This window comes from Lipophrys pholis, assembly GCF_963383615.2.
Source record: "Lipophrys pholis genome assembly, chromosome: 11".
NCBI lineage: Eukaryota > Metazoa > Chordata > Actinopteri > Blenniiformes > Blenniidae > Lipophrys > Lipophrys pholis.
In genome coordinates this window covers 9,506,641-9,524,194 of record NC_137631.1, presented here as the reverse complement: position 1 = coordinate 9,524,194, position 17,554 = coordinate 9,506,641, and the positions used below count along the sequence as shown (strand labels likewise).

General features: G+C 43.0%; 1 protein-coding gene across 1 annotated transcript in view; it reads left to right on the top strand.

Annotated features, from left to right (window-relative positions):
- Positions 1 to 17,553, top strand: part of camk1db (calcium/calmodulin-dependent protein kinase 1Db) — a 26,913-nt gene extending 9,360 nt beyond the window's left edge. Inside the window, exons 2-11 of the mRNA XM_080475074.1 lie at positions 1,709 to 1,840; positions 4,197 to 4,271; positions 6,900 to 7,038; positions 7,313 to 7,439; positions 7,701 to 7,776; positions 9,214 to 9,326; positions 12,233 to 12,311; positions 13,072 to 13,159; positions 14,598 to 14,760; positions 15,699 to 17,553. Coding sequence (XP_080331200.1) covers positions 1,709 to 1,840; positions 4,197 to 4,271; positions 6,900 to 7,038; positions 7,313 to 7,439; positions 7,701 to 7,776; positions 9,214 to 9,326; positions 12,233 to 12,311; positions 13,072 to 13,159; positions 14,598 to 14,760; positions 15,699 to 15,850 — 1,144 coding nt within the window. The 3' untranslated portion in view covers positions 15,851 to 17,553. The remainder of the gene's footprint in view (positions 1 to 1,708; positions 1,841 to 4,196; positions 4,272 to 6,899; positions 7,039 to 7,312; positions 7,440 to 7,700; positions 7,777 to 9,213; positions 9,327 to 12,232; positions 12,312 to 13,071; positions 13,160 to 14,597; positions 14,761 to 15,698) is intronic.
- The last annotated feature ends 1 nt before the right edge of the window (position 17,554 follows it).

Genomic DNA, 17,554 nt, shown 5'->3' with positions numbered 1-17,554 from the left:
TTCAGATTGAAATCAGCAGAGGCCACTGGACCATCCATCCATTTTCTATATCTGCTTTGTCCAATTGACGGTCACTACTTCCTGGACCATTCCATCACACGACAAACCCAGAGAGGCAGACAATCACACACACACACACACACACACACACACACACACACACACACACACACACACACACACACACACACACACACACACACACACACACACACACACACACACACACACACACACTCATGTCTTTGGTCTGTGAGAGGAAACAAACCCATAGAGAACATGCAAAGTCCATAAACCTGGAATCAAACGGTAGATATTCCCATTATGAAGTGAAAATGCAAAATACTACATCATTTGGCTTGTATTTTATCTAAATAATGTATTTGCCCCCCACAAAATAAATTTTTGAGCAAATATCAGACCTTGAATGTTGAACAAAAAGACATGTACAATAGTTTCCTGCGACACACTGAAATTTTTGCTCCATGTGCTCTTTCTTGTTCGACATTTTAACATCTAACATTATTGGCACATAGGTTTATATGGTCAAAACTAGGGCTTGACTGAAAATCATATTTAAAAATGGATCATTTGCTATATTTAGAGCTTTATAATTCTTTCTGTACCTCATCGTCTTGTTGAAAATTTGCTATATAACACATATGACACATTTGGATTATTTTTGCATATTCCCAAGAGAATAGTATGTCTATTTTTATACAATATAGACACTATCGGTTTTAAAGATTTAAATCCTACTGTTTGGCTATGCTGACATTGCTGTGATAAAAAGTGAAGAAAATCCTAAATGAATTGACAAATCTGTAAAGCCCCTCTTGTTTTTGTGCCGCTGCCTGTGTTCACTCGGTCATCTCAGGTCAAAAACATCTTATACAAAAAGGAGAGGCTTCGCCCCGGCTGTTTTAAAGAAACAGGCACAGGAAGGAATGCAGTGAGGAGGCAAAACACCACATTTTTTTTGCACACATGGCAGATCAGTCAAACGCCATCTGAGTGTCCTCATGTAACGTCAGTTCACATATTCACTTTCATGTAAGAAGGCCTCTCATCAGAGTCATCAGTTCATCCCTTTATCAGCCTCACTTTAGTCTTTTTGATCATGTTTTGCTCAGTGATCACGACCCAGACAGAATCCGTCCCTTTTAAAATCTTAAGCATCTGAAGCCCTCCTGCGGGTGCATGGAGGGAAAAAAGGTGTGTAATGAAAAACAAGAAGAGGGGGGGGGGGGGGGGGGGGGGGGGGCGGCAATCACGCTGCCTGCTCAGAGAGATTTATTATCACTGTGGTATCATAGCAACAGATACAGATTGCTGGTGCAAATATTCCCTTAATTTGGTATTTGTTTTTAAAGGCTCCCATGTATGGAGGCAGATGGCAGAGGAAGACACGCTATCCGCCACCCTAAATGGGTGTTTTTTAGAGGTTTTAAAAGTGTTTGCTGTGCTTTTTGGCTGCACACAAGCACCGAGCGTGCGCCAACACTGAGGGCTGTCAGCCATAGTGAGGGGCTCTGCCAGTTCTCAGTAAATATTCACAATATGCTGTTTGTGTACTCTGGCCTGTCTGCCTCTGAGTGCCCCTCTATCTACTCTCTGACGATGTGTCAATATTGTCCGAGCGTGCATAAAGCGGGACTAATGCGTCTCACTCTTTCTTTCTTTCTTTCTGTCTGTCTTTTTCTCTTAGCGGTGCGTTTTCTGAGGTGGTGATGGCTCGGGAGAAGGCCACGGGAAAGATGGTCGCCATCAAGTGCATCCCAAAAAAGGCCCTCAAGGGGAAGGAGACGAGCATCGAGAATGAAATCGCCGTCCTGAGGAAGTAGGTGTCACCTGACTGCGCTGCCCCGGGGGAAGGAGGAAGGACGCCTCTTTAGATGAGGGGTCACCATGCAGGAAGCTCACAGTTTCCTTCCTTTGTACTCTGAGTCAGTTTATTCAGGCTGAGTTTATTTAACAGGCACTGTCAGTCTTAAGTGACTTGTAAAATACAATCGATCCACCTTTTTTTGGGCCCTTCGGGGTTGAGACGTGCAAGTCCGGCATCACCGGTCGTCATTGAATGTTAAAAATACAATTAATATTTGCCTGCTGATGTGTTTTACAGGACAGATTTGAATTTCAACCAATGACTTTATGATCAGTATAATAAACTGTACAGCTAAAAGGTGTGCAAAGTGGGTCAGGTATGAGCTGTGTTATGACTGAAGCAGTGACAGGATCATGGATGGTCAAGGCTCAGTGACATGATGGAAAAGTGTTGGACTAAACAGCGTATTGTAGTTGGTTGTGTGGGGCTGCATAGCCACAGAACAGCCAGGATGCTCATACTGACCTTTTTCCACCAACGACTGAACCTGGACAATGGCTGGTGGAAGCAGTGTGATGCAATGGGCAATGTTGTGGTGGAGAAACTTCCAGCTTCGAAGGCCTGACATACATTTCAATGTTATTTTGACACTTTCCACTGACCTATGCTTTAAAGCTGTGCACGCTTTCATAGACATGTCCTCTGGCCACTGGCCTGCTTTGGCAAGATAATGCACCTTGTCAATAAACAAAAATACTTCAAGAATGTTTTGAGAAACACGAAAACTTTGAGGTCTTGACTTGACCTCTGAATCCCCCAGATCTGTCTCTGATCAAGCTGTTGTGGACGTCTGGGAAACAGGACAGACCATATAGGCTCAAGGATGTGCTGCCGACATACCTCAGACGACAGGGCCTGGTCTTAATGATATGGTTGGTAGATGTGGGGAAAAATGAAAGATGGACAACTTCATTTTAGGGTTAGAGTTGGGGTTTGTTTTCAACAGAAAGTACCACATCTGTGTGTACGGTGGAAAGAACATGAGACATCACTGATGGCTGGAGGATTAGGAATCTACAGAGATGTGCTTTGACCAAGAGTTGTTGTTTTTATTTTGGACAAATGTGATTTTCGCTCATAGATGCGAAGAGAATTCAGATATGACAAACTCACCAAAGACTGAATGAGGACTTAAAGCTACTCTATTGGTTTCAGTTGCCAGTAGGCCTGGATAGAAGTCTCAGTTCCTCACCTGCCTCAAGCTTCGCTGCACATTGCTGCTCTGGAGTGCACACACTCTCTCACACACTCTCTCACAGACACACACACACACACACACACACACACACACACACACACACACACACACACACACACACACACACACACACACACACACACACACACACACACACACACACACACACACACACACACCATGAGAGGATTACATTGACACCAGGTGATATGCCGTCCTCCTCCTGATGGGTAATTCCCCCGAGAAGCTCAGTTATCTGTCATTCTTGAAGTGAGCACACCAGTTGTTGCCTGTAGTTGCTTGGTAACAGCTGCTATCCTTTGACTCCCCCCCCCCCCCCCCCCCCCCCCACCCCCCACCCAATCTTTTTCTTCTTTCTTCCTCCATCTTGGTTCCTCATCCACTTCCCTCACACCTTTTACTCATCTCAGTTAGTCACAGAGCCATCAAACCTCATTTCACATTCTGGACCTTGAAAGAAGAATAAAAAAAAGTTCTGAAGGTTGTTTGGTGCTTTGAGACCATCGTCTCCCCATCACGCCTCCTCCTCCTCCTCCTCCTCCTCCTCCTTTTGCTCCTCTACTCCCACATCTTCCCTTTCATACACTGACCCTTCCTGAAGATGCTCATCTGAATCTGAATATCACCTCGCCTGGCTGGCTTCTTCTTTTTTTTTTCTAATTTTGTTGCCTGGACACAGACTCGCAGCATCTCGAGCCGGTCAATAACATTTTCTTCTGGTGCTCCACACTGACGGGGAAAACCACATCGTGACTCATAGATCAGCACCCTCTGAGACGCACACACACACACACACACACACACACACACACACACACACACACACACACACACACACACACACACACACACACACACACACACGCCCGTGTGTGTGAACAACATGCCTGGGTACTTGGTCAGCTTCATCGTGCTCAGACAAAAGAGCTGAATCCAAAAAAAAGGAGGAACAAAAACCCCCACCCCCCCCCAAAAAAAACCTCGCTGTTACAGAAAAAAAAAAAGAAGAAAAGAATGAAAAGGTTAATTGCATGTCTTTTGTGTCCTGTGCTGAAATGAGTGAAGTGAATTTTCTGTCGTCTCTCGCAGGATAAAGCACGAGAACATCGTGGCTCTAGAAGACATCTACGAGAGCTCGAACCACCTGTACCTCATAATGCAGCTGTAAGTACATCAACCCACGGAGCTGTTTGTTTGGGTCAGCGCTTTGTCTCCCATTTGGCCTGTCATTTTGATAATGTGCTCAGTTCAGTAGTTTTTTTTTTTTTTTTTTTTTTTTTGCTTGAGTAAGTGTCTGCGATGTCCTTGAAGCTTTGCCTGAGTGGTTGCAGAACGAGGCAGGGTTACAACAGCGGCTTTATAAGTGCAGCTCAGCTAAATAAAAATGCAGCGCGTCACATCACGTCCAAAACTTAACTGGCATGTTGCTTCACTTCAGCTGGAATTTGACATTTTGAAGTGAAAAAAGCTCATTTGGTTTCATGGGGAGATTTCTAAGAGAATATTGTCATTGACGGCTGTTGTTCTTGACACAAAGAGCTTTGCACTGTTTTTGTTAGATGAGTTACTCATGGAATATTTATTGTAATTCATGCTGTACAAATGTGATTCTAGTCCCCAGAGTGATTTGTTATTTTTACACTTAAATTCTTTGCTTGGAAATGTATTTTTTTTTTTTGATATGTTGCTGATTTCTAAGAAATTTGTGGGACCAAGTCTTGCCCGTTTGTGGTTATCTTCAAAAAGTAAACCCGCCTTGACACAAGATGAGTAGATTTAGTTCATGCAGCTTGCAAATGCCCAAACTGAGCTGCAAAAACGAGAAAATAGCGCCGTGTTATCTGTAGATGAATGACTCTGTCATAGTGAAGCTGACAGTCTGACTGTGTTTTACTGAAACGGTAACGGTTGCTTTATTGCTCATTGGATAGTCAAAACAATCATGTTTGGAATATAGAAGAATAGATTTTGTGGTGGTGAGTGACATTTATATTTTTCCCCATTTGATAACTACATTACCTTCTCAGCTTGTAATATTTGTGTGTCAGGTGAAATAGTTTGTCCTGCTTCTGATGAAATTAGTGTGAGGTTTCATTATCAATATGTTAAAATCACTCTTAGTTTGAGTGTATTCTGTAGTTTTGAAAAAAAAAAGCCACCGAGCCAAACAAAATTCTTTAAAGTCTTGTAAATACAGATTGTATTTGTCAAAGCTGTTTTGTGGTCCACAGCGGAGTTTCACGCCTGCTTCCGACCCTCATCTGCTCCGGCGAGGCAAACCGTCCTTTCAAATGTGTCCCTCAGCTGCCAAGTGCACACTTTCTCCAGCACTGTCATTTCTCTGTGTGTGGCGTATGTCGTCACTCTCCCTCAGACCTTTCCCTTCCCGGCGTAATTTCACACCGTTTGTGAGTAATGCCTCCAGCAATTTAGCCGGCCATCATTTGGCCTCTTTGGTGTCTCTGAAAGGTGCTTAATGTTGCCTTCGAGACTCATTAGTGTAAAAGGTGATTGCCAGCCGCACTCTTCGTACTTAAAGCTCAACTTGATGCGAGTCACTTGCAAATGCAGCTCAAAGTTGCAGAGAAAGGCTGCTCCGTCACTTCCCAACACTGCAGCAAAAAGACTTCAATAATACATGATAGATGTTAGAATACTAGACAAAAGAAGGTATTTTTATAGGCCCGGGATTATGAAAAAAAGCAGTTTCCAGCTTTTGATTAATTCCATGAAAAACTCTCGAGAAGTAAAGTACCTACTTTTAAGGAGCTTGTGTGGTTGTAATATCTTGCAGGAATCAAGCAATGATTTTTTTTTGTGTGTGAAATATCATGGTGGAGATCATTTGGACATTGCATAAACTGACGAATTAATTGGTTTTTTTTAAACTTTCATATTAAATGGACACCACTAAGGAAGAAAATGTATCATCAAAATCTCCCCACGAAGAGAAAACATATCAAATACATGCTTTTGGAGGCATTGGGAACTACCACCAGATGCACTTTTTAAATTCCCAGCATTTTAATTTCACATATTCTCTCCACATCTCTCAGCTGCTCACGAATTTCACCATAAAAATCACAAAAGTACATTATTTGCACTAAAACCAAGATATGTTGCAGGTTTATGGCTGAAAACAGAAACGATCTCTTTGTTTGGGACAACAGAAACGTCTCATTGTCATCGATTAAACTAAAATAAACCAGCATCACTCAGGCTGTGTTGTTATTTACACACAATGAAACATTATTGGAGGCTATAAGTTCAAGCACATGAAATGAAAGAAATATACAACATGCTTACAATATTAGCAGATTATGAAAGTATTTATGTTTTTAGAGGTTTTTAAAACTAATCTTGATCCCATTTTTACTCCTTGGCTTTTAACCAGCTTGAGATTTTATTTTAATTGTATTTTATGTTTTTATTGTTTTTTGGCTTTTATGTCTATTTATGTACAGCTCTGGTTGTTTTTAAAGTGCTCTAGTAATAAAGTTGAATTGAGTTTGTAAGGTTGTAATTTTAAATAAAGTCGCCCTGACTTACAATTATTCTCGATAACCGCTATTTCACACCAAAAGCTATTATAAACTACTTCAAATTACATATCATTCTCTCCAGAAAAGTGCACAAATTCCTGTTACTGGGCAAAAAAAAGCCCAGGTAAACAGCTTGTAGTGACTTACCAGCTCTTTTCTGTGCGATCAAACTTTGTGGGACATAACTGCAGTGTATTTGTAGTGTTAAATAGCCTTGTTTCTCAGTGGTTTGTTCTGTGTTTGCTTCCAGGGTGTCTGGAGGGGAGCTGTTCGACCGCATCGTGGAAAAGGGCTTCTACACAGAGATGGACGCCAGCCGGCTCATCCGCCAGGTTCTGGACGCAGTCAACTATCTGCACTCCATGGCCATCGTGCACAGAGACCTGAAGGTGCAACAGTGTTTATTATCAAACAGGCTATTTTTCGCCGAAGGGCTGACGGGGAAATCCCCTCTGTTTAACCTGTGCGAGCGGCGTGATCAGACGTTAAATGTCAGGAGTTTCTCTGTAAAAAATGAATCCGCTCAGATGAAATGTGAAACTGTCAAGAGACGAACCCAGCGAGATTATTTACTGTTTTTGCTTCATATTTTCTGTAACTCAATCCGCAAAACCTTCACACAGCACACGGTGCACGTCTTTGACACGTTGCCTCTATTTTCAGCCTGAGAACCTGCTGTACTTCAGTCCTCACGATGAGTCAAAGATCATGATCAGCGACTTTGGTCTGTCAAAGATGGAGGGAACAGGTGGCGTGATGGCCACCGCCTGTGGGACTCCTGGATACGTGGGTGAGGACGCCCTTTGAGCCCCATGCTTCGCTGACAAACTTTGCTCTGAGATAATGAGATGCTGGAGTTGGGTAAACACAACCGAATTTAATCCGCCAGTAGCCACAGGTTAACCTTGGCCATCTGCTGCCGGCACATTAGCCAACATTGACATTCTTCTCCAGCCTCTGCGTCACAGTGATTGCTCAGTTGCATTTGTTTCACTGCACGAATACTCGTTATTTCTGACCATTTCAAATCAAAGTTCTTCTGTGCTTTCAGCTCCTGAGGTTTTAGCACAGAAGCCCTACAGTAAAGCAGTGGACTGCTGGTCCATCGGGGTCATCGCTTATATTCTGTGAGTAAAAAAACTGAAACCTTTACTTTTTTTTTTTTTTTCTTTTTTCAATGGATGTCAATGGAGAAACTGACTTGAATTAGAAGTTTTGAACAATGGGAACAACTCTGTGGTTGTATTCCAAGCTGAATGTCAACACTAGCAAAAGAGTGACTCTGCCAGAAAGTTCAAATTAAGCACATTAATGCAACAACTCTGATATAAACAATGAAACTACATTAAAATTGGAAATAGAATAGAACCCTACAGGGCCAATGGAGTTTACACAGACACCCCCACACCCCTGCAGACACGACCACTGACATAAAAATACAATATTAAATATTTATCATGATAAATTTAACAAATAGTGACATACCTGGCCAACAACTGGAGATTTTTTTCTGCAAATTTTCATGAACCCTGCTCGAAAAATTAGTTGGAAGAACGATCCTATTTATTAGATTCCTACCACTTTTTTTAAACTCTTAACTAATCTCACACTATAACTTTTTTTCTTCAGCAGATGAGTCTATACAAAGAAATCCTCGAAAACACACAACAAACCACTGCCTCCCTCCCAGATAGAAAGTGTGATAAAGTTTCTCACTCGAGGAAACAAAAGCAGAGACTCTCATGACCTTTTGACCCCTGGTCTGCTGCGCTGGAGGCCGCCGTGTGAGTGGAGCAGATCAGTGCAGGCTGACTGACATCCTGTCCTCACACTCATTGAAAAAAAACAAATCCCGGCTTCGCTCCTCCCACCTCGCTGCCACCCGGAATAAACTCTCTGTGGTAACAACTGTTGATTCTCAGTGACTGAGGGGCTGCTCCTCAGACTCTTCAGCATGACGAGCGTCACAAAAGGCTTCGGTGTGCACTGCGTTTTAGGAGCAGGGCTTTTAAGGTGGACACAGATTTGTATCGGTGCCTATCACGGCTCTTGTAACGGCGAGCCTGTGAGGCCTGCAGTGGAAAGTATCACATGAAGTTGCCGGCCTAATTAGGTGAAGTATTGTCGCTCATTAGCGCAAAGAAAATCCCTGGTGAGGCTTTCCGTTTGTTATGTGCGAGAGACTTTAAGGTAATCAAGCGCTTCCGTCCTCACAAATGAGCCTATTGGTTGTTTTGGAATATTTTCGTTGTTTCATCGTCAAGAACTCAATTAAACGCATTTATGTCTCACGTCTGCCGTTTACATGCCCACCATATCCAATGGGCTGTTATTGTGTGTGTGTGTGTGTGTGTGTGTGTGTGTTTCTCCTCTCTGTGTTCATGCAGTCTTGATAATCCCTCGCCGTCTCCTGTTGGCATGCTGTATGAAAAATCAAACTGCCAGTAAATGGGATTAGGCCCGAGCAAATCCTTTTTAGATTTGGGTTGAAGTTTCCAACATCAGCCGGGCGGCGGCTCTCCCAGGGGCTGCGCTTGTGTAATCTTCCATCTTCATCTCCTCAGGCTTTGCGGTTACCCTCCTTTCTACGACGAGAACGATTCGAAGCTCTTTGAGCAAATTCTGAAGGCCGACTACGAGTTCGACGCTCCGTACTGGGACGACATATCAGACTCTGGTGAGCCGCCACACTCTCCGCTTATATAATGAACTTTATTTGAAGGCTCTTTGGTGTTTTTACCGAATGGGGCCCTGAAAACGTACAAAACTGTAAATATATCTATCAGACAAAATGACTCTGTGATAGCAGGCGACATGACTCTCGGATGAGCTCGTCTGAGGCTCGATCATCATGTGTGGATTAGGATCACACATTCGATAAACTGTATAATATTTAGCTATTTAGATTAACTCTCTTTCTTTTTAGTTGAATTCAGCCACAGCGGCTCCCTGTTTTGTTGTCACCTGCACCATGACAAAACCATCAGGAAACTAATGGTTCCTGCACCTTGAATTCCAAACTTTCTTTCCTTGGAGCTTTTTGTTGGACTCTCAGAAAGGCGGCAGTCTCCCAACACGTTACAGTGAAGCCAAACTCTGGCCGACACAGTCGGCAACATACTAAAGGGGGATGTTTTGATTTTTAATTTTCTCTTTATTTTTACCTGCTCATTAAAGTTGTGCTCGAGGTTCTATAAAAAGTGTGCCGGTCTAATTTTGACGAGCTCAGAGCAGACAGATGTCATGCTGTCATGCTGTCACGGAGACTTATATCAGCACATGAACTTCATTGAGACCTATTTTAGACTTCGAAATTGAAAGTAGTTTTGAAAGGTTTGCCTTAAGTCAGGGGTGTCAAACTTGCTTTACTTCAGAGCCACATGCAGTGCAGTTTGATCTTAAATGGGCCGGACCGGTAAATAATTATATTATAATAATGTTTTAGTGCAAAAAAGTATCAATGCATCATTAAGATCACCAGTTTACAACACACAACAAGCCAGAAATGTGAATAAAAACAAACTGCAATTTCAACAATGTTAAGCCTCCAGTTCACTATGTGCTTTACAACTGACAGGTCATATTGGATCTTTATTATGTTATTTACATCGTCAACAATGTTGTGAGACCCCTCCCTTAAGCAGATACGATTGCAGTTATGTCTGGGAGAGTTCGTCAAATGAAACAGGAACACAGTAGGAGGAAGTATGGAACTCCCCCTTTGTCGTATTGTGTCACATGATAAGACATTAAAGTAGTCCATGGGGGGGTGGGGGGTGCTAGGGGTGCAGATTTGATTTTCAGTTAAAATCCACATTTCTTTGAATTTATAACAGGAATCTCATATTTTGGCTAAGATACCAGTAGTTAACTGCTAGAGAAATCAGGATTGCTGAATTAAAAAAAACAAAAAGTAGTAAAAACATTTGTTTGGGTTCAGCTGAAAATCTGTTGAAAAGCTTCATGAAAATAAACACAGTTGCTCCCAGCACGTCTTCACAAACAAGCCTTTCCTTTCAATATTCAGATCGCATTTACAAATGCTTGAATTTCTTCAATTCTATACTTTTAAATAGACGGTGTACCTGATTTCCTTGGAAAGCCTCCTTATATTCTTGGTGTATCACATTGAAAAAGTCCAGACTTTGGTGTGTGGGTGTTTTTGAAGCGGCACCGATCTCCCTGATGCCTCTTTGAAACGTCCCTGAAGGAAACATCCAGAAGGAATTCAGTGACGCGGAGTCCTAAAAATGCATCCAACCCTAAAAACGTAACCTTGACAGCGGGAAATACTCGCTTGTGAAGGAGACCTGACGTGAACCCGTTTAGTTTTGTCCTCGCTGCAGAAACGCAGCGTAATTAGTATTAAAAGCACCTGTGGTGGACTCAGGTGAGCCGGCTCACCGTCACGGCTTTCAGGGAGACGTGATGGAGCACAGCCGCGGTTAATGACGAGTGTTTCAGCACAGCTTTCACCTCAAACGTCTGCAGAAGGTTTTCTCAGTGCGGCTTGAAGGGGAAACATGAACTCACTCCCACTTTCTTTGGAGGGAGGATGGGTGAGCATTGTGCTTTTTCTACTCCTTCATTATTAGACTGGTGAAAGCATTTATAGATACTATTTCAATGTAACTAATGACGTCTTGCCGTTGTTTTTTTTGTCAGTTTTGGGACTGCATTATCTTGAATATACTACTTAAATAGAGTTTGAACCTGTAAATGACATTAATTGAAATATTAAATATAAAAAAGGAATTTTCTCTCTTTTTTCAACTTTATATAATATGGATATCTAACGATCACAATAAGACAAATTTCACATTTCCAGCTTTGGAAAGAAGCTCTCTGAATGGTATGATTATATCACTAGATTAATGTAAAAGACTGAATGTTACTGCTATAATACAATACATAATATTTCTAACAAAGGAGCTTGAATGAGACTGAGCAGACGCTTTAGGTATATGTTTGAAAATGGGGCCACTTACCTTGTAAAGCGTTAACCTTGCAGGGTCAATGGGTCATATTTGAAATTTCTCTTTTTTTTTATCGAAATATTGTCAGTTGCTCTAAAGGCCATGAAGTTGGTTTAATTAAAATCTTTCAAAATTGCCTAAAAACAATGAAAGCAACTGACAGTTCTGACATTATATATCTGCATTGTGTAATATTGATTAATGCCACTCTCGCCTAATGGTTCTCAAATGTGGGAGGGGTTTCCCCTAGGGGGCACCAGAGAGCCTCAGGGGGGGAAGCAGGATAATTATTGTATCCTTGTAATGTGAAAATGCTGACTAATCTGCCATTAAGCTGTAAGCTGCTGCTTGGGATAAGACAAAACACGCCGCTCGAGGAGCACGATGTGGTCGAGGCTCGGTGAGGACCACCGTGTGCGGCCCATGACCTCCTGAATATCACCTCGATCAATCTTTAGCTGCATCCAACATCTGTCAGGAGGACGGGGTTCAGGATGGATGAGGCCCTTCTCCAATAAACTGGAGTTTACTAGAACAGTTGCAGATCCACCTTTCAGTCCGTGTTCTCAACTGGACGAGCTCTCGACTTTTTGTTTTCCCTCCACAGCCAAAGACTTCATCGGCTGCCTCATGGAGAAGGACCCCGAGAAGAGATTCACTTGTGATCAGGCTCTTCAGCACCCCTGGTGAGGAAACTAACTGCTGCCCCCCGGCACCCCGAGCAGACAATCACAGGGAACCACACATCTCGGTGTGATTACACAGCAGTGTGACGCAGATTGGCAGGCTTACACATTTGTCATGAAGAGCTCGTCCTCCCACTGTCATCTGTCACCATGGCTCCGAGCCGCGAGCCCACCCCTGCTCCGCGCCGCCGGCCCTCAGAGAGAAATCTGCTGAATAAATGGCTGCCAATTAGCGGCTGGCGTCCTGAAGGATGCTTGAAGAATGTGGAAGCTCTAATGAATAATTGGGATGTCTTCCCAGGCCTGCGTCAGAGCTAATGAGAGTGGGCCGGCGTGGGCCGCTGTCTGCAGCTGAGGCAGCACACAAGTCTGTTAGCCGGTAATGGGCATTGTGGATCTTGTGGGCAGGTGGTCTCACCAAAACAGATATGTGGTCTGTGACACCTGTTACCGGTGTCACGGCGGAGAGGAACGACTTTCATTCATGCCGAGATATTATGATGGATGTGACGCAAAGGAAAACGGTGCGTGAGCGTCTATGAAATCCCCCCCCCCGCCCCATCAATCAGAGGTGCTTAAGCAGAATGAAAATAAATGAAGGGAGCCAACAGGGGAACAGCGTGAGAATGATTCCTCAGCCATTACACGTAGAAACACAAACCACCAGGGCGATGCTGCTTTGCCATGTGTGAATTGTTATGAGCCCGATCTGAGAGGATTTGACTTGTGTGTGTTTTGTTTTGGTGTTTTTTTTCCCCAGGATTGCTGGAGACACTGCGCTCTGCAAGAACATACATGAGTCAGTCAGCCGGCAGATGAGGAAAAACTTTGCCAAAAGCAAATGGAGGGTGAGCACACGAGACCTCGGCTTTCTTTCTCTCGTAAAATATTGAAGATACACACACACAGCATCCACTTGCATTAGTTTCCTGCAAACTTGCATGTGACACAGCTGTAACTACTACTTACCTCACCTTCAAATGTGTTGCCTAAAAATAAAAAATTTAAAAAAGTCTTTATTTTTGTCCCCAAGTCTCCATGGAATAGTGTGCAAACATGATGATGCAAACAACATCGCGCCCCAATACTCGCAAGCCTTTAGTTATGGTTGAATGACACATTTACTGTTTTTTAGATTACAAGATATATTTGCGAGCAGGAATTCAATTAACACAAGTTTTCTCAAGCTGGTGACAGACCTTCAATATTAAATCTCTTAAACTCTGGTACATCTTCATAAATAGACAAGTGGAGTTATTACAGTTAAAGGTTTTGCACATATTAATCCATCACCAAACAAAAGAAGTCAACATTGAAAATATGTAGTTTGTTAAAATAGGAAATATTTTTTATACATTTATCTTTTACTCATTTCTTTTTTTAACCATTTCTTTTTAGAAACTAAAAAAAACACCCTGCTGGGAATAACCTTTCCCTGACCCTCAGATTTTTCCTGTTGCTGTGCCCCTACTGAGGCTCTCTCTCGCCCCCTACAGGAGGCCCTCTCCACACTTAGCCGCTGTAGAGTCGACTGGGCACCATCAGTCCTTGAATAATTCTGCTAGTATATAACAAAGTTCAAATCTGTGCAGTGTAGCTGGAAAATTTGCTTTATTTATGCAATTTATTAGAGAACATGGTATTAACACAGTGAACTATGAGGCAATGTTTGTGGCGCTACTGGACAACGTGCAAGACATTTATTCAAAGTACTTAAGGCCAAGCTGGCTGCTGCTAAAACGGTCCAACGATGGAAAGACATACATTAACTTCTCTCTGTAAAACACACGTCGCCTCAATAGTTATTAGACAAGTCAATCATGGTAATTAAATTACCGGACTAGTAGACGAGCGGAAAACTAGTCATTTAGTTGGGTACTAACTGGTCATGGTAGATTAGTACGACTGTTACTGTTATTTCTTTGCCTTACCGTGACATACTATAGATTTATTCTAAATTCAACCATAACTACTCGCAGGCCAGCTGTAACCTTAAACTAATCGTAACTTTTCCCTGAGTGTGAAAGATTTTTCTCTCCTCATATTTTTGAACCTCACCAACAAAGACCTACATCTTCATCATGTGTCTTCATGTCAGTGTACAATCAAGATTAGGTCTTTTTTCTTTTTATCCCCATGATCTTATGACTTCATTCTCCAGCTCTAGGAAACAGCCCGCAAAAGATTGTGTCTTTCTGAACAGTAATAAACACATAGGAGCCTCCCCATCTCCTGAGATCTGTCCGCGGTTGTGCCCTTTACCTGTTTCTGACCTTGCCTCTGCAGCAAGCCTTCAACGCCACGGCTGTGATCCGCCACATGAGGCGCCTGCAGCTGGGCACCAGCTTCGGCAGCAGCCTCCACGGCGCCAACTCGGTGGCCAACCCTCAGAGCCGAGCTCCCGCCAAGAGTCAGTCTGTGGACTGCGCCCCGCTCTCCCTGAAGGACTGTGAGTGACGCCGCCGATGCTTTCTGTGACCCGCACCAGCGCGCCTGTCTTTTAGCTCAGCTGTGAGCTCGGGCTTTTCACTCTGCTGCCCTCTTCAACCCAACTGCTTGACAACTGTTTAACAAGCTCTCGGGGTGCCATTTTCAATTAACCGAGTTTGACAGGAGCTCTGCCGTTAGGAGTGGCTTGGTAGTCGACGCAATAAACGCGCCGATTCGATCAATTCGACAAAGAAATATCAGTGTGTTTTGAGGAGCCTTTTTAGTTATTTTTTAATGGCAGTCCGGAGCGTAGCCTCAAGATACAAAAGCCTCGGTAACAAAACACAACTAACAGTGCAAGAAAAACACAATAACACAAGATACACATTACAGAGGATAATTAAGAGCAAATAACGAGACATTAAACTTAATTAAATCAAGATCAACCATCCCATTTCCCGCATAACCTGAAGGGAAAATCCAAATGTCTTCTTCACAAACACATCGATCCACAGCGCTGCGCAGCGCCAACCACGTTTTCCTGACGTTATTCAAGTAGTGCAAACACCGTTCTTAAATTGTGCGATAAAGGAAGGAATTTAATGTTCTGTTTCATTACCACATTTTGGACATTTTACAAAAGTCTATATTTATACTTTCTAAACTATGGTCTGGAAAACAGTTTTTTTAATTCCAATACTTTTCCAGGAATTTGAGGACACTGTGATGCCTGTAAACAAGTAATGAAGTAAAAAAAATTCATGGTTAATAAAACCCGCTGACATTACATTGTAATTTAGAGTAAAAAAAAAAACGGATTCATGGTGACAATTTATACTTCTATGTTCATTTAGTAGCCTGGAGTGCCTGATACTGGCTGATTCTGGAGCATTCTAGGCTTTGCTTCATTTCTGAACATGTTCGTCTCTGCTGACACTGCATTTTCTTCCTTCTCAGGTCCCCCCATAGCTCCTCTGCCCTCTGCCGTTAAAGTGTTTAGTCAGGACTCTGATGCTCCCGCCGCTGCGCGAGATGAGCCGTCCGTGGTGGCTGAAGCGTCGCGGCCGCGACCCTCCACTGTCACGGTCATCCACACGGGGACTAAATGACGCCAGGTTCCGCGGGAGGTGAGCTGGGAGACGACGGAGCTTTGAGACGGGGACCGGAAACACCATCCCAGGCCTCGCGATTCGACGTCGTTGCCCAGTTTGCCCATCCCGCCACCTCCCATCTCTTTCTGCCAAATCGGGAGGAATTTGAGGAGCGCAGGCTCAGCTCCATTTACCGTGGCTCAGCACAGCACAACCCCGCCTCCCTTCACACTGTCATGCAGACCTGGAAGCACAGAGGAGAAGGTGGAGGGGTTCACCTGAAGTTGTTTAAGTGGAGGCCATGTTGCAGCCTGGATCGAGGCTGTCGGGTCGAAAAAAAAAAGAAAGAAAACAAACCAAGCAGCTGGTCTTAGAAGTGCCACACTGAAGAAAAGTCTTTACTGAAGCTGCTGTCACTTTAGACTGTGAGCATCTGGGTTTTTTTTTTTTTTTTGACAGGACAGTCCGCTGTTTGCCTTGTATAAAATTCCTGCCTGGAACTGTTGAGTGGAGTAATGTTATGCAAGTGAAATATAAGCTTCAAGCTGTGGTAAATAATTGTGGCATCATCTGCACTCTGAACTTCTCGTTGTTTTGACAGCTCTTGTTAATTTGCTGTGGTATTTGCTGTGATGGCTCACAGCCTCATATCTCCTAACAGTATGACAATGCGTGTGTGTGAGTGAGCGTGTGTGTGTACGAACGGGGGCGGTGTGCTTTAATCATGGGGATCATGAGATCACTGAGGGCCGGTGCATTGCACTAATGTATTGGAATATTTATTTTCTTACCGTATAATTATGACTTTTGTAAAAGTACCACCTGCAGAAACGTGTAAATATTTCACTAGACTGGACTGAGAGTTTGTTGCGTTGAAGGATCAAGACAGAGTACCTTGTAGTTTATTGCTGTTTTTAGTTGACGAGTGTATTTTGACGCGACTGTGAAGTCCTCGTTGACCACAGGAGGGCGACCACAGGTCGCCACTGTGACCAGTTCTCAGGGATTTGCAGGGATGTGTACATGAAGCTGACCAAACCCATCCCACAGTGAAGCGACTCCACTGTCTCAGATGATGAAAACCTGTTTGAAAGTAAAACCTCCAAATACTGCATATTCCTCTAACGTGCCACTGGGAGAGTTGCACATGTTTTTGTTTTTTTTGCAAAGCTATTATTATTGACACTATGACTTTTATGTAACCCTTTAAAACATTTCACTTATTACTTGGATGTAAACAAAGTGGCGTGTGCATTCATGTCTGTTGTAACAGTATAAAATGACAACTGAATCCGAATGTAACCTGTTAATATTGCAGAGTCCAATCAGTTGTGTACAGTTGAGTAGTTGAAATCTCGTGCTCTGCTTCTGCTCATGAGTGGCTGCTCCTGAAAACAGCCCAGTCACTCTGTGTTTAATCACTGTGCTTTCATACCAGCCTGTTGAATTTAGCAGAAAGACTCTTTCTGCTCCTCTTTCTCTTCAGACGTTCACACAGAACAGGGGAGACGAGCTTTTCTTTGTATTTCCTCTGCGGTACCTCAATTTGGTTTTAATCGTTTTCCTATGAACGTCAAAATGATATTTAAGAAGAAATGGTGAAGGCTTCATCAGAACATCACCCAATATTGAAGACTTTGCCGTCTTGGATGATCGAAGATAAAAAAATATGCTGAATATCTAAACTTCTATTTACTGTAAATACAAATCTCAACAACATTT